Source organism: Aedes albopictus, chromosome 1, assembly GCF_035046485.1.
Source record: "Aedes albopictus strain Foshan chromosome 1, AalbF5, whole genome shotgun sequence".
NCBI lineage: Eukaryota > Metazoa > Arthropoda > Insecta > Diptera > Culicidae > Aedes > Aedes albopictus.
Window position 1 is genome coordinate 120,620,494 of NC_085136.1, and position 18,553 is coordinate 120,639,046.

General features: G+C 39.7%; 1 protein-coding gene across 8 annotated transcripts in view; it reads right to left on the bottom strand.

Moving 5' to 3' along the window:
- LOC109412996 (kinesin-like protein Klp10A) overlaps positions 1-18,553 on the bottom strand; it is a 176,235-nt gene that overhangs the window by 88,060 nt on the left and 69,622 nt on the right. For 6 of the 8 annotated variants that reach the window (XM_062845289.1, XM_062845288.1, XM_062845287.1 and 3 more), the window contains exon 3: positions 72-292. In XM_062845289.1, coding sequence (XP_062701273.1) covers positions 72-292 — 221 coding nt within the window. Of the gene's footprint in view, positions 1-71; positions 293-6,019; positions 6,797-18,553 lie in introns of those variants that run through there. The other 2 variants (XM_029874129.2, XM_029874132.2) reach the window with 2 other exon arrangements.

Genomic DNA, 18,553 nt, shown 5'->3' on the forward strand with positions numbered 1-18,553 from the left:
TTCGGCGAAGCATGTTTCCAATATCGTTATTAATGAGCGAACAGTAAAAAAAAATCAGTAAAAACACTCACCCTAGCAAGGTTGGCCGGTGCGGGCGTAATGTATTCCTTCCTAAGTTGTGGCACTAGTGTGGCATCACTGTCTGCAGCCGCCAGGTGGTCTGGTTTGTTCAGCTCCAGCAGCATATCGAGCTCGACTTCCTTTCCTTTGGTTTCGCCACGCTCGTACCACTCGACGGTGACCGAGCGTGACGCCTCGTGGATCCTGGACACCATCGCAGAGTGTACGCGGCCTGCAAGATAGAGAAGGGGAAGAAATCTTGGTTAGTACAAATTGGGACGTTTTCTATTGAAGTGATTCCAACGAAAATGATGTTTTTTTTTCTTAAATTTCGTTGAAATATTGTCAGATTTTACATAACCATCTTTCATACTTAAAACAGACAATTTACGTCGTCGGTTTGTCATTCTGACTTTGGCCTTACTTTTAAAAAGCGCCTAAACAAAAATTTCTTAAAAAAAACGATTTTCACAAGCAGTTTTTAACTTCTTCTTAGTGACTCTACGTTCCCACTGGAACTTGGTCTGCCTTATCTACAACTTAATGTTCTTTGAGCACGTCCATGGTTATTAATTGAAGGGCTTTCTTTGTCCACCACCGCATAAATTAGTATATTGTGGTGCAATGCGAGGCCAATGATACACTATGCCCAGGGAAGTCGAGAAAAGTCCCCGACCAGAACGGGAATCGAACCCGTCGTCTCTGGATTGGCGATCCAAAGCCTTATCCACAAGGGTAACTAGAGATTTCGGGAATACTAATAACCCAGGTAACAATTTGATGCTGAACAAACGTTTCTCTAACTATTTTAAATCTGCCTTTATTTGAACAAAAACTGAGCACAAGAGGTACATACCTTTATTCAGCTCCTAAACATCTAATTTTGGTGATTTTATTCAACCTTTAGCTAATTTGAGGTTCATTGGAAGGCTGATTTAAGGCTTATTATGCGCTTAATCAGTAATCAAATAAACTTAATAACTGTGTAAAAATAAAAAAAAACTCGTGAGCCTCTTTTTACTATTAGCTGTGTCTTTTTCCAGAGAGATATTTAGGAATGTATACATTAATCTGTGGGAAAACAGGGAATTGAACTCGGACCTCCTGATTCATAGTCACTCGCCTTAGCACCTACACCACACACACTTGTATACATATTCTTGAAAACAAGAGCATTACTTGATGTGTCTGAATAGTCAAGAACATAAGTTGAACTAAATCTGTATTGATACTGAAGAAGCGATGTGGACTTCACGAAAACATATGCTTGGGTCAGCTGTCAAAAAAATAGATTCAAGGTTGAACAATAGATGATTAATTCTGCATGTAGGTGTATGTTTTAAAGCTGGTTACCCAGATGAATAATATCCATTTAACTTGATGTCCTGCCATCTATGTATTGCTGATCAAAGAGGTTAAACAAGCCATGCTTCAAACCAATATTCAGCTCTCACTAGCTATTGTTTAGCTAATACTCTCACTGTTCAGCATTCATTGTTACTTGGGGAGTTTTACCGAAAATGAGTTTCTGCTAAGAGTTTCTTCTATGATTCCTCCAGTAATTCCTCTTGGATTTCTGCAAGAAGTAATTCTAAAATTCATTTGGGTATTTTTTTTTTAACTCCCTCTATGCAATCTCAAATAATTTCTGCAGAATCTTTTTAAGATTCCTCAATTTTTGTAAGATTCCTTAAAGCTTGTTCCTGAGTTTTTTTTAGGTTAGCTAGTAAGATTTTCTTTTTTTTTTTAATTTTCAAGGATTCTCTTCTGGAATTTTGTTTAAAAATCTTTTCCTTTGAAACATCCACCATAAGTTCTCCAGAGCTTCCTCGAGGATTTCCATTAGAAGTTCTTCTATTAGTTTTATCTGAGATTCCACCGGAAATTCCTTTACGGATTCCATTGGGAGTTTTTTTTTATCCTTTCCTTTGGAAAATCTCTTGAAACTCCTTCACAACTACTTCTATTATTATTATTAATATTTATTAAAGACACTTTACCACTTATGTGGCATTCGTGTCTGAAAACAACTACTTCTAGGTTTCCTCAAGGTATACCCCCAATAACATTTCTGGCATTCCTCTAGGAAATCTAGGTAATCCTCCGGTGTTTTTCTTTGTTCAGGTGTTTCAAAGAATCTTTTCAACTTGGTTCTTTAAAATGTCTCCAGACATGCTTCGGGTGATTCTTTTGGGATTTCCACAGAAGTTCTTCTTGGGATTCCTCAAAAATTTATGCTGGAATACCAACAGGAGTTTCTGCTGGGATGCTTGAAGAATTCCTTTTGGCAATCCCTCTGAGATTCGTCCGAGAATTTCTCTAAGAGTTTCTTTTGGATTTCTCGCAGAAGTTTTTAGTGTGGGATTCCAGCAGGAGTTCCTTCTGGAATTCATCCATGGCCTCGTTCTTAAATTCCTCCAAGAGCTTTGACTGGATTTCCTCCAGAATCTTTTCAATTTTTCCTGGATTTTCCAATGTGCTTTCTCTATGAGTTCTTGCTGAAAATCCTTCAGTAGTTTATTCTGGAAATCTTTTGGGAAATTCTTCAGGAAATTATCCTGGAGATAACTATATTAACGGGATTTTTAGGCTAGTTCATCTCGGGATCCACACTTCACATCCCTTCCAAAGGAAGAACTCACATTTTGTGAGTTTGTCGGGAGTGGGATTCGATCCCGAGTATAGTGTTGTTCTTTGCTGTGCATGCATCGCTCCTGTAAGGGGTGAGTATGGCAGCATAATCAATCGCGTTTGCTATTGTCTCGAGTGAAAATCAAAACAATAGATGCGCGGGTGTTTAGTGTTCAGTATTGTGTTGTTCTTTGCTGAGTATTGTGTTGTTCTTTACAGAGAAGAACATTAATCAAGACATTTAGATGATCGGCATTGAACCACAAAAACCCCACAACAATTGGTGAGATCTTTCCAATATTATTTATTTATAAGTAATTCTACTTCAGTAAATTTACTTTATTACTGCATATTAGTTGAAAATTCGCTATTTTCAACATCCTTTCATCTATTGGAAGATGCTTCAGTTCTGGGCTCTTTCTAAGTTGATGAAGGGATTTATAAATGCTTGCAAGGACTTGGCCAGGTGTGTGGAGCTGAGTGAATCTATGACATTGTAGATAGTAGCGACATCAGCAATGTCAATGGAAATATTCAACTTTGCAACTCCATCCAAGATTTGTGCAAGTATTCATGCTATGCTATGCTATGCTATGCTTGTCGGGAGTGGGATTCGATCCCAGGTCCTCGGTGTGATAGTCACATGTTTTAACCATCACACCAGATCCGCTTTACATTATCCTGGAGTTTTGTCTGGAAAACTACAGTAGTTCTATCAGGGATTTTTTTTTGCAACTTCCATCTGGAAGTCCTCCAGGAGTTCTTTTTGGGCATTGTGCAGGAGTTTCTTGTGGGGAATTCTCCAGGGGTTCATTGTGGGAATCATCCTGGTTTTTTTTACAAATCTACAGAAGTCTTTTTCATGGAATTTGTTGAACTTCCTTTTAACCCTTATGTGGTCGGCAGGGTACCCGGGTACCCAGCACCCATTCAAAATACACGGTGTAGAAAAAAGCAAAAAGTTTGCCGGCCACATAACGGTTAAGAGTGCTCCAGGAGTTTCTCGTGGGAATCCTCTAAGAGTTCTTTTTGAAAAGCTTTCCGAGGTTTTTTTTTTAATTGTTCCAGAAGTTTTCTCTGAAAATCTTGAGGAGTTCCTGGAGATATCTCTCCAGATCAAATTCCTGAATTAATTCCCAGATCTTTTACTTCTAATGGATTTCCTCCAGAATCTTTGGTATTTTTCCTGGATTTCCTAATGTGCTTCCTCTATGAATTTTCACTGAGAATCATCCAGTAGTTTATTCTGGAAATCTTTCAAGAGGTTCTTCAGAAAATTATCCTGGAGTTTCGGTGAAGTTCTTTTTGGGCACCCTCCAGGAGTTTCTTGTGGGAATTCTCCAGCAGTTCATTGTGGGAATCATCATGGAGTTTCTTCTGGAAATCTACAGGAATTCTTTCATGGTATTTTCGAACTTCCATCTGAGAATGCTCCAGGAGTTTCTTGTGGGGATTTTTAAGAGGTTCATTCTGGGCCCCTATAGTTATTTTTTATGGAAATCTTGCATATGTTCTGCCGTGTGTAGCATGGTTGTCCCTTGTTCTATAGGAATCTTATGCTGTACACGGCAGAATTCTTTTTGGAAATTCTACAGGAGTTCCTTGTGGGAATCCTTCAGAATGTCCCTTTTGGAATCCCCTAGGAGCTTCTTGTGGGAATCCTAAAGGAGTTCTTTTTGGAAAGCTTCCAGAAGTTTTCATTCAATTCTCCTGGAGTTCTTTCTAGGAGTCTTGCAGTAGAAATCTTTAAAAAATCCCCAGAATCCATAAAGAAATCAGGGGGAATCCCTTGAATTGCTGGATAAAGAGCACACGAACGTACACTCCCGTTCAAAAGTTTGGGGTCACCCCCTCAAAAACATGTCATTTTTTTAGGCCCATATCTCCGCCAATTTGCGTCCGATTTCAAGACCCTAGGTTTCATTCAAAAGATAATAAGTCAAATAAACTTTGAACATGATTTAAAAGAAACTTTTTCAAAAAATTTTGTGTGTAAACTTAAACCAAAGTTGCCAAATTTTCTAAAAAATGAATATAAACTTACGGCAGTGTCGCTGGAAGTTGGGTCGACCAAATTTTAAGATGAGAGCGGTAATATGACCCATTTTCTATTAGCTTTCAACTGCTTTTTACAGAACTTAGCTAAACAATCTAGAAAAAAAAAGTTATTAAATATGTAAATTAATCCTTGATGTCATTGACCAAACGTTTGGGGTCACCCCTCAATATGATGTATCGGACAAAAGTTTGGGGTCACTTTCGTAAAACATGGAAAAGTGATTTGGTGATATCTTCGTCATCTGTAGTTCAATTTTAATTATTTTTGGCTCATTTCAAAGATAATTAACTAAATTTACGTTTGATGTCTTCAACTTAACGTATTTAACGATTTTTGTATATAAAAATTTTATGTAAAGTTAGTACATTTTACCACGCTTCAAAAAATGAGGCAACTTTACGTTAAGTTTTAGTATGTAAATTTCAACAAATATGTTTGGTTCAATGTCTATGCAGTAAGTATCATTCATTTTGTTTCAAATAAGCCAAGAAGAATTAAAATTGAATGAAAGATGACAAAGATATCAACAAATCACTTTTCCATGTTTTACGATAGTGACCCCAAACTTTTGGCCGATACAGCATTTTGAGGGATGACCCCAAACTTTTGGTCGATGACATCAAGGATTAATTTACTAAATAACTTTTTTTTCTAGATTTTTTTGCTAAGTTCTGTAAAAAGTAGTTGAAAGCTAATAGAAAATGGGTCATATTACCGCTCTCATCTTAAAATTTGGTCGACCCAACTTCCAGCGACACTGCCGTAAGTTTATATTCATTTTTTAGAAAATTTGGCAACTTTGGGTTAAGTTTACACACAAATTTTTTTGAAAAAGTTCCTTTTAAATCATGTTCAAAGTTTCTTTGACTTATTATCTTTTGAATGAAACCTAGGGTTTTGAAATCGGACGCAAATTGGCGGAGATATGGGCCTAAAAAAATGACATATTTTTGAGGGGGGGACCCAAAACTTTTGAACGGGAGTGTATATAACCGTTGTAGCCGTATAGTCAAATTTATCTAAAACCTTCGGCTATGACACGAAATCAATCAAACAAACCGTTTGTTAGTAGTTTTTTTTTATCAATGAACTTTTAGATTAGGCCCTTTTCAAAAGTAAAAGGAGAGTCGGCATGGCAAACTGATGATTCAAATTGTCTGTTTTGAGCATGAAGAATACTTATGTAAAATTTGAGCTAAATCAAAATGTACAAAAAAAAAACAACGTTCGAATTCCAATGGAATCGCTCATATTTGTTGAAGCTATTACATTGGGAGACAATCTTTTGGCAGCGACATTTGGTGGTTTTATCTTCGGACTTTTTCAATTTTCCTAACGATGACGATGATTTGGATTTACTGGTACCGACGTTGCCTCCGTCGCCTCCGCCGCCACCACCACTCAAGATGCAACGACCGTGAGGCTCTCCCCCGGCTGGAAGAGGCTTTTCGATGCTCCGATCGCGGTTGCGGGATTTCCCTCCGAACAGCGACGTCAGACGTTTCTTCAACCAGAGCATGGTACAGTTTCAATTTTGTGCGATATCACTCCCCAAACGGGTCAGAATTTGAACAGCAAACAACACCGATTTCACCGCAGCAGCAGCAGGGGCACCGCAAATTTTCCCCCTGTGTGGCAGGTCAAAAATCAAACACTCCTCTTCTGTATTCCGAAAGAATCCCTGAGATATCATTAAACTTCAAAATCACTACACTACACACAGCTGCCAGGATCTCAGCTCCAGGAAAACGCCCAAAACTGTTCGCGGGCCGAAAACGAGTGAAAAACTGAGTCAATATCACCACATTTCTCGAATTTGTTCCGCGCACTCGGTTGCTACCTACTGCAATCCGTTTTGGTTGACTTGGGTCGCCTGCTCTGTTGTTTGTTGTTTTTTCGTGGTCGTCGTCGTCGTCGTCGTTGGGGTGATCGGCGGACGACTCGGGGCGATACAAATGCACCTAGGAGAGCTCAGTTGTATAGTGGCAGCACGCGTAGACTCCTACCGAACCGAACGAGACGTATCAAAGACTTGACAGTCACATGTTTCTCACAGCAATGATACTCTGAGGAGGAACCGGCCAACAGGAACCAATATGTGCGAGGGGCGAGCGAGGTCTTCGGGTGTGTTGTGTGTGCGTCGTCGTCGTCGAGTAGAGAACAAAGAAGAGGGGGGTATCTCTGGAGTAATGGTCGTCGTCATCGTCATCGGCGACGGCGGCGGCGGCGGCCGGACAATTGTAGTGGGAAACGCCAGCCGGCCCACGTGTAGGCTTATATAGCATAGTGTGGAAAACATGATCGATGGGAAATCCGTTTTGGTTGTCGAGGGGCGAGTGGACGCTCGTTTGTGGGGACAAAGGACTTTATTGTGCGTTGGTCTCGGTATCTCTCTCTAACACGTTGTGTACGCAAGAGATGAAGAACTCGTCAACACTGTTTGTGTATCTATGATGCCTAAATTGGGAAAGCTTTCAGACGCCGCAATTAAACGGTATGTTGAACTTATTAACACCTGTTAGCATCGACCAAAACAGTTTCTTATTATTTGGACAAATATATTGATTAGCTTTTCAACCCATTGCATTGTATACCACCTACTAGAAAATTACATAGTAACCTTCTAAGCTGCAACCTAGGCTGCAACACACTTTTGAAATTTTAGCAATGAATAATTTGAAGTTCAATATTTGTTCCACATTGACATCTAACTAAAGAAACTACACTAACGCTAACACTAACGCACGTTGACATCTAACTAAAGATTAGATATTGTGTTGTATTGAATAAACTGATCACATGTATGCAGATGCGTCAGATATTAGCCGGGTCTCAGCAAATAATCATACTGAACGTTTGTTAGCTGAATTTTGGCAAAACATCTCCTGATATCTCGTTTCAAAAACAAGTTTGCTGAGCGCTCGGCGGTGCCAATCTCGGTAAAAAGCAAGAAAACTTGCCGGATTCAGCGAAAAAAAAGTGTGTAGAGTACACCGCACAGTGGTTCCAGCCCCATATGAGGGCGGTCATAGATATGATTTTCTCTAGTTTCATGATGAAACCGCAAAATTTGACGAATGTTTGCATCCCAAATGCGTTTTTGTATTTTTTAATAAAAAATGGGCTCAATCGATTTTTTTGCTTTACGGAGCCGAAATACATTACATAAAGGACCCGATTTTGTCAGCCCCTTTTCGGAACACATTTTTTGCTCTCCTCGAAAACCTAAAAAAAAATTGCAAACTTTTTATCCCGTTTCCGTAAGATAACGAGAGCAAAAAGTTTGTCGCAAAATGGGGCTGACAAAATCGGGTCCTTACTGTATTTTGCAGTTTCGATTACCAAATGATTTGCATATACCAATGTTAGTTTAGGTGGTCCACGGTAATCAAAACTGCTTTAGAATAGTGAAACACACATAATGTGATGGATAGAGAGGGTAAAAGCTGGGAAAAAGTGTTCCCTGCAACAAATACGGGAGGTATTTGTTAGTTTTTGAGAATATTGAAGGTACGACACTTAAGTGACTACCACCAATCTGGTCGCAAACGGTCACAGCTGAATTCGCTAGTAAATCAATGTTTAAGATAAAAGGGAAGTTTTATAGAAGAGCTTACGAAGGGGTCAAAAGAGGAAACTTTGTTTCCGGCTTGTTGAAAATTTTCAGTTTTTTATACTTTGTGGAAAAAGCATCTCAACCAGTCACACATATTCAAATAAAATTATTAAGAATGATTTCTAAATTTGTAATAAACATCGATTTCAACTATGGAAGAATCGGAAACAATCAACTTGATACATGTCAAATGGTTAAAACTTTTTAATAGAGTGATAAATGCATAGGACAGAAATTAGAAAAAAAAATCAATTAAAATGTCTACTCAAGAACATCGAGTTTCATGAGCTCTGCGGAAAAGTTTCAGCATAAATTTGATAAAAGTAATGATTGGCCTTAGTTATTGAAGCTTTTAACTTTCTGTTACCGCAATGATATCACAGTCTCATTGTGGTCAAATTTTTGGATTTATGACCTATGGCGGAACCACTGTGCACCGATTCTTTTTATTTGCACAGGTCGTTATTCTGCTACAACTCAGTCAATTTTGAACCAATTAACTTGATTTTTTTTTGTACACAGATAATATTAATCGTACCTACATGCATGAACACAAAATTTCATGAGAATCGGTTCAAAATTGACAAAGTTATGTCATAAAGTGACCCTTGAGAGTTAAGAGGTTCATGGATCCTATTTCGTTGTGTAACGTTACTATCTAAAACAAAATCACCTCATGTTATAGTGGTTTTTTTTTTCATAAACTAAGCTCTATAACAGTAAGGATAGCCCAGAATATCTCAAAAATGTATAACAACACTTATTCTTCCTCGAACTACTTTGCTAAATACAATGGATTATGTAACACTACTTTAAATATTGGCAAAAGCAATCATCACAAGTGAATACCTGAAAATATGGTCTACGAAGTAGTTTGGTTGATCTGGAATAACTCAAAAATATTTTCGGATGACGCCAGGGGGATTACAGAGTACAGCTGGACATGTAATGTTGCGGTTCATTGTGAGAATAACTACTGTTATTGTAATGAGCTAAACTTCGGGACAGCATGGACGACCCTTAACATCCCAAAGGTTCATAATAATATCTAACAGACTTGGTTGGTTCAGTAACCGCGGTTGAATATGGAGCGTTACTCAGTATAGCAGATATGGCTACTGCTACGAGTGTAGACCTGAAGTTCTGAACTCCAAGGTAGTTTGGCTGACCTGGAATATCCCCATAGTGTCTCTAAATGACATTTGAAATTTCAAGAGCATCACGGATCCCAGTAGATGATGCAATGCTATTATTTATGGCGAAACACATAACATTATTCTTGTAGATTTGAAGGACTTTACTACATGACAGTTTGGAACACCTAGAACATCCCAGAATACATATGAATGTAGTCCATATCCAAATTAAGCTTTTAGAATAACTGGTATGTTAATTATTTCGTTTCTCCAAATTTCATGGTGTTCAGGATGTTCTATTTTGTCAGTAAAGTCTCAAATACTAATATTTTGTATTTGAGATTTTAGGTCCTGGAATCCCTTTAAAACCATCTCAACCCTCAGAAGCCCTCTTGAAATAGACTGAAGAGCATGGAACGCACTCACATATACCTACAGATAATCCTAAAACCTCCCTGAAATGACACGGAAACTCCTAGAAACGCCTCTAAAATACCCTGACACCGCCTGAAACGTCTCTTCAATTATCAGAAAGGCATAAAAAGAACCCTCGAATCCCTTCTAGCACCACTTTGAAACCTCATATGATGCTTCAAAACCTTTTTGAAACTGCATGGAATACCCGAAAACGCTCCTGAACTCCCAGAAACGCTCCGAAACGCCTATGAAATTCTTCTTAAACCCCCTGAAGTCTCGTAAAACGTTTCTGAATCTATCTGAAATGTCCTGTATTCAAATTACGATTCGCCTGAATCGTAAGCGATACCTATCTTGCCATCCAAATCAACGAAACCCTCAGAAAACTTTACTTGAATTCGCTCAAACATCAACCCCACTGAAAAACTCCTGAAACCTTCTGAGACGTACTGGACCTGGACCCCCTAAATCGGACGTGAATTCTTCAATCTGTTATCGCATTGATGTGATAAATGATTGGTTGGTTATGCATGTTTCAGAAAAGCGGAAACCACGATATCCACCTTAGGAAACCCGGGAGCTTCTCAAACGCAAAAAGAATGCGACTTTTGCAACTTTCCAAATAGGGTTTCAACGGTTCAGGGCCTCTTATCCCAAACAGGTGTTGGATTTCATACGAAATGTAGTACCTGATTGGGAGACATTTCTCGATAATCATTTCTCCATAATGATGAATCCTTTCAGCACGGCAAAAATAAAGAGGATAACACCTCAATAGGTCAAATTAATGGTTGCAGTGGTACTATGCCCCCAACAAGAGAAAAAAGAAAGGTTCTGCATGGCTTATACTACGATGAACTCTTTTTGCTATCGTAATTATGTTCGTCGCATGCAGAATAATCTTCGCTGTAACCCTAAATCTTTTGGGACATTTGATAACAGCAAGCAAGGACAACGGACTCCCGGTTAACATGAGTTTTTTGGCGACAAACATTGTGTTTTTTCATCCAAAAATGGTAGTTATTTGACGTTACATATTTGGTTTTTCAAGTGTTTCGAACAACGACTTCTGTTTAAATACTGACATGAGAAGTACTACCTCAGATATAGATGAGGTACTTATGGCGTCCACATATTTTAAGTTACTGACTCCATGATGTTACATGCTGTAAATAAGTCGAAAACCTCGTTTAAATCTGGATGTGGCAGTATCGTGCGGTTGTTTACAATAAGTATAATGTTTCGTTCCAGACTACAATACACATAGTATTCAACCTTTCATTGAGTCAATAATAATTTCCTGAGGTCCGGAAGAACTCTAACATGTTCTCAGTGTTCAAGAAGGGATCAAAAAGTGACACTTTTCGACGTTTTGTTCCATCGCAATTTTGTCTTTTATGCAGAGAAATAAATTGTTAACACAATCAAATTCTAGTTCAAATCAAGCGATTTTTCAGTTTACAATAGCGACAACCTGATTTCTAGTTTAATCTGAACTGTTTCATTGTTTGATAATACCAATATTTCCATTTGTCAAAAATTTGGACAGTTTGTTAGAACAAACAAAGATTTGGTAGTTTCAACCTAAAATAATGGATTGTTTTAAACTACTACATTTTTGCCACTAACAAAGCCGAAAAGTGTTTGTGTTGGTGACGGTTCCTCTTGCGGAAACTCGGAAATCTATGTTTAGATGCATGGCAAACGGATGGAATGGAGATCGAATAAAAAAGACATAAAGACGAAACCGATCAACTTTTTTGCGGATGCTGATTTGAGTACCTGCGCATTATCCATCACGACCAAAACTGCACATGGAAGTTACGGTGATGGATTTTGTACACCTTCCTCGTTGTGGCGATGTTGGGGTAAGAATTTTAAAGATGTGTGATTGCTTCCGGGCCATGTTTGTGGTCCCCATTTTGTAGAAACTAATTAAGTTTCTAACGTTGTATGGAATAAAGGTAATTGGTTGTTCTGATCGATAAACTCTAAGCAGGGCTGCTAGCGATCAGGTAGCAAAATAATAGTGACTTAAGTGACCAAAATTATGAAAAAAATTACCAAAAAAACCCACCGAACCGGATATAGTATATGTGGAGTGGGATTGGTCTACTATCCCCGCTTCTCCATTGAAGTGTCCTGATGATCATCGAGGCGACCTGCTGAGAAATTCCGACGATCGGCATCAACGGTAACATCTTTGTCGAACCTTAACCTCGAAGCATTGTGATTGTAATCAAGGATCATCACCGGTCACAGCGACGATCGGTACCATCGAAGCCTTCTTCTAATCAAGGAGGTATCAGCAGAAGCAGAACCGCTCTTGCTGGTTACGAGGTAACCAATCGAGAAACTTCGCCGGTGAACGCATGACCATATTTCGCCACCAACAGATAGATCAACGAGGTGATCGCTCTCAGCCAGTGAATCAAAATTCAACCATCGCGCAACAATAATGACAATGTCGCAACCTGTATTTGTTGCGACAAAACAACCCATGCGACATAAGTTTGTCCCAACTTGAAAATAATGGGATTAACATCGTACACCACTAGTTTAGAGATTTTTAAGCCTTGCATTGCGATTTTCGAACGGTAACTTCAAGTCGGTAAACACTGCAACTCTGGTGAAGCTCTATCATCAAACAGTTTCGACTTTGGGTTATAATAATTGATTATTCACGAGTTGAAAAGTACGCAACAAATTCAGCTTCCGTTTTGTCTGCAACAAAAAATTTCGAGATCATGTCATTATCTGTCACCAGTAGGGATAAAGACTAATCGTCGCACCTTCTTTGTTGCTTGTTTTGTGCCTCTTTTGTCTGACAATTCTCTTCACTGCTCTCAGCGAACCATTCGCTTATCAACGAGGGATCAGTAGAAGTAAAATTCATTACCCTACTAGAGGATCTTTCGCCGATAACAGAAGAGAGGAATTGTTAACCAACCACAGATCGCCGAAGAAAGGTGTACTCGAAACGGGTGGACCATTTGAATTGCGTGCATACATGAGCTCCGGCGCAATGAAACTTGAAGAACTCGTCATGGATGAGACCCAATGGCTCATCGACCTCCGGTAGCAGATCAAGCGGAAGGTCCAACACATCATCGAAATTCTGGTGCAGGCGAACCACGCCCTGTCGTAGGTAAGATCATCGCACCAATCTTCACCAAGGAATCTTGGAGATCTGCAAGATGAGATGCAGATGTACCAACTCGAAGAGAGGGGAGCCCTCTAAAAAAATAACGTGACACCCATTCATCCTACGCACATGAGCCACGTCACTGAACGAGATTTTCTTAACTACGCACATGAGCCACGTCACTGAACGAGATTTTCTTAACCATCATGTAGTGAAGATCTTCTACGTGAGAAATGGAAGCGAACTTCTCTCGAGGAAGAGTTTAGATCGACAAAACTATACAGTCATGTGCGCAGCTATCGAGTGGCGCAGAGATACTCGTCCAGGGGATCCAACCAGCGGATTGACGACCTACAGGAGGAACTCGGATTCACCACCAATCGAAGTTTGTTCACAAGGAGCTATCCGACGCCTCCAGAGTGCAACCGTCGACTTAAAGAGTGCGATCAGACAACCAACCGAAGAATTCTCAGCACTGATGGAGCACTGCAAGTGCCGGTGAGAATCCAGAACCACCAACAGATGGAACCCCGAGCAGAGTAAAATAGCTCAATAAGTGATATTTGTTTGTTTGAGAGAGATAAAAGTACTGAAAATAATATGTCAATTTTACTTCTGGAACATCATTATCATAGCACATTTAGCTCTTGGTAAGATCTAACCAATAACAGTGAGCTATTTGATTAATCTTTAAATATAAAATTTTGCTATTGGTTAGATGGTTCAAGAACATTGCTATTATTTTCAATACTTTTACCTCTAATCTCAAACAAACCAATATCACATTTTTATCGTCAGTACTTGACCTCTGCACGGGACCCGCTCAAGATGAGCTCTCTGGTTTATCAAGGCACACCGCTAAGCCAGACAAATCAGCAGTCTGAGGCCTACAGTACGGAGTGGATCTTCGAAACAGTACCATTTGACCCGAGTAATGGCCAACAAGTAAATAGTATTTGAGATTACCCAGAGGTGCTAAAAGCTATTCCACTTATTCTACAAACTAAAGTGACCAGATGTCCCGGATTGTGCAGGACGGTTCCGGATTCAAGCAAGCCATCCCGTATTACCATATGTCACGGAGAACGTACCGAATTTAAATAACTGAGTAATTTACATGGGGTACTGGTTCCCTTATTAAGCATGTGGCTCCCATTTTCATCCTACAAAAAACAAAGGATTGAAGCGTTGTTTGTTTTGTTTATTATTTTTGTATTTTTTGTTAGGAGTGAGCATGAGCACGCATGAAAACAAAAAGAACGGAATCAATCGGTGCCGTAATCGTTTGTTTTCGAATAGGATGAATATGGGAGCGTGAGATTACTGATGGAACACATACCCTATTTACACTTAAGGTTTTTGTCACACACATTTAGGTATATTTTGATTGAATAATTGAAAACAGATTTTTTTAGCCATCTTTAAAAAAGTTTCTATTAGTTCTGTATTTTTAAAGTCAGTATTTGTTAGTTATATCATGCTAAGTGCGCTTCGTGACCATGCGGTTAGAGGCGTCAGTCGTCTAAGAGTTTCGTAAGCCTCGGAGTGTGCGTTCGATCGCACTCCAGACAGGGAAAACTTTTCGTCAAATGAAAAATTCTTCACTAACCCTTATGTGTGTTGTCTGTTTTCCCGTGTTTGTAATGTTTTGTATGGCTTCGTGGTCATGAGATTAGTGTCACCAAGCCTTTAGTCGCATCGAGGCTGAGAAGCGCGGGTTCGATTCCCGCTGCAGCTGCCAGGAAAAGTTTTCGGCTGTGCCACTGGGCGTTGCATGCTAGTCCGTTGTCTAGTGTCGTGCTTCCTTCAAAGAGCGAATAGGTCATTGGAAGCATTGAATGTGCCCGTGTCTTTAAAAAGACAATTGGTAAACCCCTTTCCCTTAGAAGATCTATTATTCAATAACCAAGAAAGTCTTCTGTTTTAGTTCAGCTGTTGCTCACTCGTACACTCATAGTCGCTGCAGTCCAATACACTACCTACACTACACACAACGCCATATCTATGCAACGATGTGGAAGACATCGTCGTCGAAACAAAAGTTTGATCGATACAAAAATAAACAACTTATTATGAAACCTGGATTCCCCTCCAAACATGCGCACTATTAGGGCTGTCAATTATTGATGCACTTTTAGTGGAAGAGTAAGAGCGAGTAACCACCAAGAGCAAGCACATGTTTGCTGTTTACATCGGAAGGAAAACAATGTTCAATTTTGACAATTTAAATTGATGCGATCGGAACGGCCTTCGCTACACTCTGACGCAAGATAGACGACCAGGAAGCATTTGTTTTACCCATCGCAATCAACAGTGAAACGTAATACCACGTATTACTTCCTTCTGTGCTGCTGCATCAGTGAGTGACCCTTTGCGTGGTCGTAGGCGACAATAAATAAGTAACGGGTTTCAATTATGGATCTTGACCCTGCCGCTGTGCCAGAAAGAGATAGGACGAGTGAAGCCTAAAGATGGATTTTCTCGTTCGTACACAGGCATTTAGTTGTCCATTTTCGGCGGTTGGGGCCTACTAAATTATTAGCCATATGGAATGGACAATCAATAATGGTTTGTTGACACTTGAATTCGAGGGTGGCCAAAAAAGGACTTCCAATGTAAAAGTGATGAAAAGTATCGCCCTTTTATGGTTGTTCAATTAGACGTTGTATTATTTGAGAAGGTTGTCAGATTGGTTGGAGAAATGATGGACGGTAAACAAAACTTTGTGGGTTTTGGACGCACTGTCTACTTTCAAATTTGTTTACAGCAAAGTGATGAACATGGGTATTGCGTACTGTAACATCATCGCATCATTAAATGACGCGACGAGCTCAAAAGTGGAATTGCTTACATAGTCTGCCAATTTGTCTGTTTCGCGATGGTCATGCATATTATTCCAGAATAGTTAGAACGATGAAAAGGGATATTTACAATGAGCAGAGTGGCTTTCCTTTAGTCACGTCAATGTGTTGTAGCACGCTACATCCGTGCCACCCTAAAAGTAATTTATAACGCGTTGAATTCTAGATGATTCAAATTTTATCTTATCAACAATTTACAGTACAAAGCTCTCAACTCCATTCAGTACAGTTGTTCAAATTTAGCCGGAATTTGACAACGCAAATCCTTCTCAAGAATCAGTTTATCAACAAATGTGAGTTAGTCATGGCAGCAGCGTTGTAGGTGCAATCTTCTACCGTAATCGTATACACATGGTTCTATAAGCACATGTGTTCTCCCCGATGATATCAATCATATCATCGCGATTAAGCAGTAACTAAACTGCAATCAATCACCACTTGCTACTCGTCGGTAGGCTCAATCCGCCTCCATCCACTCATCCATCAGTGCCGATCAACACCGGAAGCACGGCTACATGAACGACCAACAACAACGGCGTACAAAATTCCATATAAAGCAATAATTTCAATTAAAATCCATTGCAGCTCATACCGAATGCGCCTATTCGGTTCAGGCAGGTGAAAAATCGTAGAACTGTTCACGATTAATTTATCCAGTGAGCACGCGAGAGCGACGACGCTGGCTGATGCAAAACGATCATTCATGCATCTTCTAATTAGGAACTGACTTCGGTAGGTAGGTAGGTAGGTATCCATCCATAGCTTTTAGCGGAAACAATGGATCTTCTCTAATAGCTGTCGCTGCTGAATGCAGCGGATTCATTCAAGACAGAGAGAAGCAGTTTACCGTGTAAGCGCAAACAAGAAAACAGAATAGGAAAATAATTGATTGATTGATTTGTCTTTATTAGAGAGACTTTCAAATAGGAAAATAAAACATCGGCGGAACCGCCATAAGGAGACCCCGCAGCCAACCAGCGCCAACAGCGGCGTGGTATCGGTTAAACGATAATTAAAATCAATAGAGATATCACTCGATGATATTCAAACAAGCGCGAGCGCGTTCAAGCGCCGGTAAGTCACTCGGTGCATAGTAGATACGAAACGATTAAATACATACAGTGCCGGTTTTTATTGATGGCATGGCGGCTCATACAAGCCGCGTACAAGAGGCGAAATCAAAACAAACGAACCGGGATATGTAGGTAGGTATGTCTAGTTATTCCGAAGTTTATGTTTTCTGAGACAATAAATCTCTTGCATAATCTTGCAACCAAGTAATGTTATGGAAATTTGATAAAAGTTTATTATCTACCATGAGCGTCTTAAGCATAGATGACTGTGTGTATCTCCACAGCTGTTACAGGAAGGAGTTTTTGCAAGTGAGATAGAACTGCATGTGACATGGTCCGGATTCTCCCTGGTAAGTGATGCGATTGACGTTACCAGTTTTTGAAGAATTTTCTGTCAGAGCAGTGAATATGGTTGGGATAGTTCTGATCAATCTTCAGCATAAAGCATAGAAACGATTCAGCTTTGCAGACTTGTGCAAAATGTTGCAGCCCGTGTGGCTTTAGTCCGAAGCAAACTCACGTGTCATGCCTCGAGCATGTGTGCTAGTCAACAAAACAATCGTCGCAACACTCGTCTCTGAATTGACTACCAGAGATGTATTTCACAACGGATGTACCTGCTAAAGAAGCATTGTAAAACATGCTTCTTCTCTAAGCAACTGAGATATCTTTAGAGACCGTCTACAAGGGAAAGCCAGGAGAGGGGTTGGATTTGTCTGAAATGGCCAACATTTGGTCTACGTGGTTTATGAACAGCCTCTTACTGATTTGATTACGGCCAAATTTTATGGATATTTACCATGCATTGACACTCCAAGTGATTGAGACGATGGCGTTGATACTATCACATCGATCATCATGGAAGCCTTTAGATAAGCTTGCTGTGAAGAGCACAAGGGAACCCCTAGGTGGAAGTTTGATCTGGCCTAACTTAGGAAACAATGTAGAAAGAGTTGGAACAAATGTCGTTCAACTGAATTGGAGGATAACAGGTCAGCTCGCAAGGCGTACAACAAAGATCTTCAATCTGCTAAACGATCCGCCTGGGAAACCCTCTGTACAAATGTTTCTGTTTTAGTAGTCAGTTGGTTGAACAAAATCCCTGCGAAATCTAAACATTTCAGAGTGAACAAACTTCTGGTGTCAAGTGACAATGTTACTTCCTCTTATGAGGAAGTTCTGGATTGCCTATTCAATGCACACTTCCGCGGATGTGTGGACATTACATTTTCGAACGAAGCTGATGTTTATTTTTGTCGTTATTATTCTCTGGATTCTGCTCGAAGTTGCTTCTTCTTCTTTATGGCTCTACGTTCGCATTGGAACTTACTGTTCTTAGAGCACTTCCACAGTTATTAATTGAAGGGCTTTCTTTACCTGCCATTGCATGAATTAGTAACATTGTGTGGCAAGTACAATGATACATAGGCATCCTATGGAGTCGAGATTTTTTTCCCGACCAGAACGGGAATCGAACCCGCCGTCTTCGGATTGGCGATCCATAGTCTTAACCACTAGGCCAACTGGAGACCCTAGTATTGTAGCTATATAATAG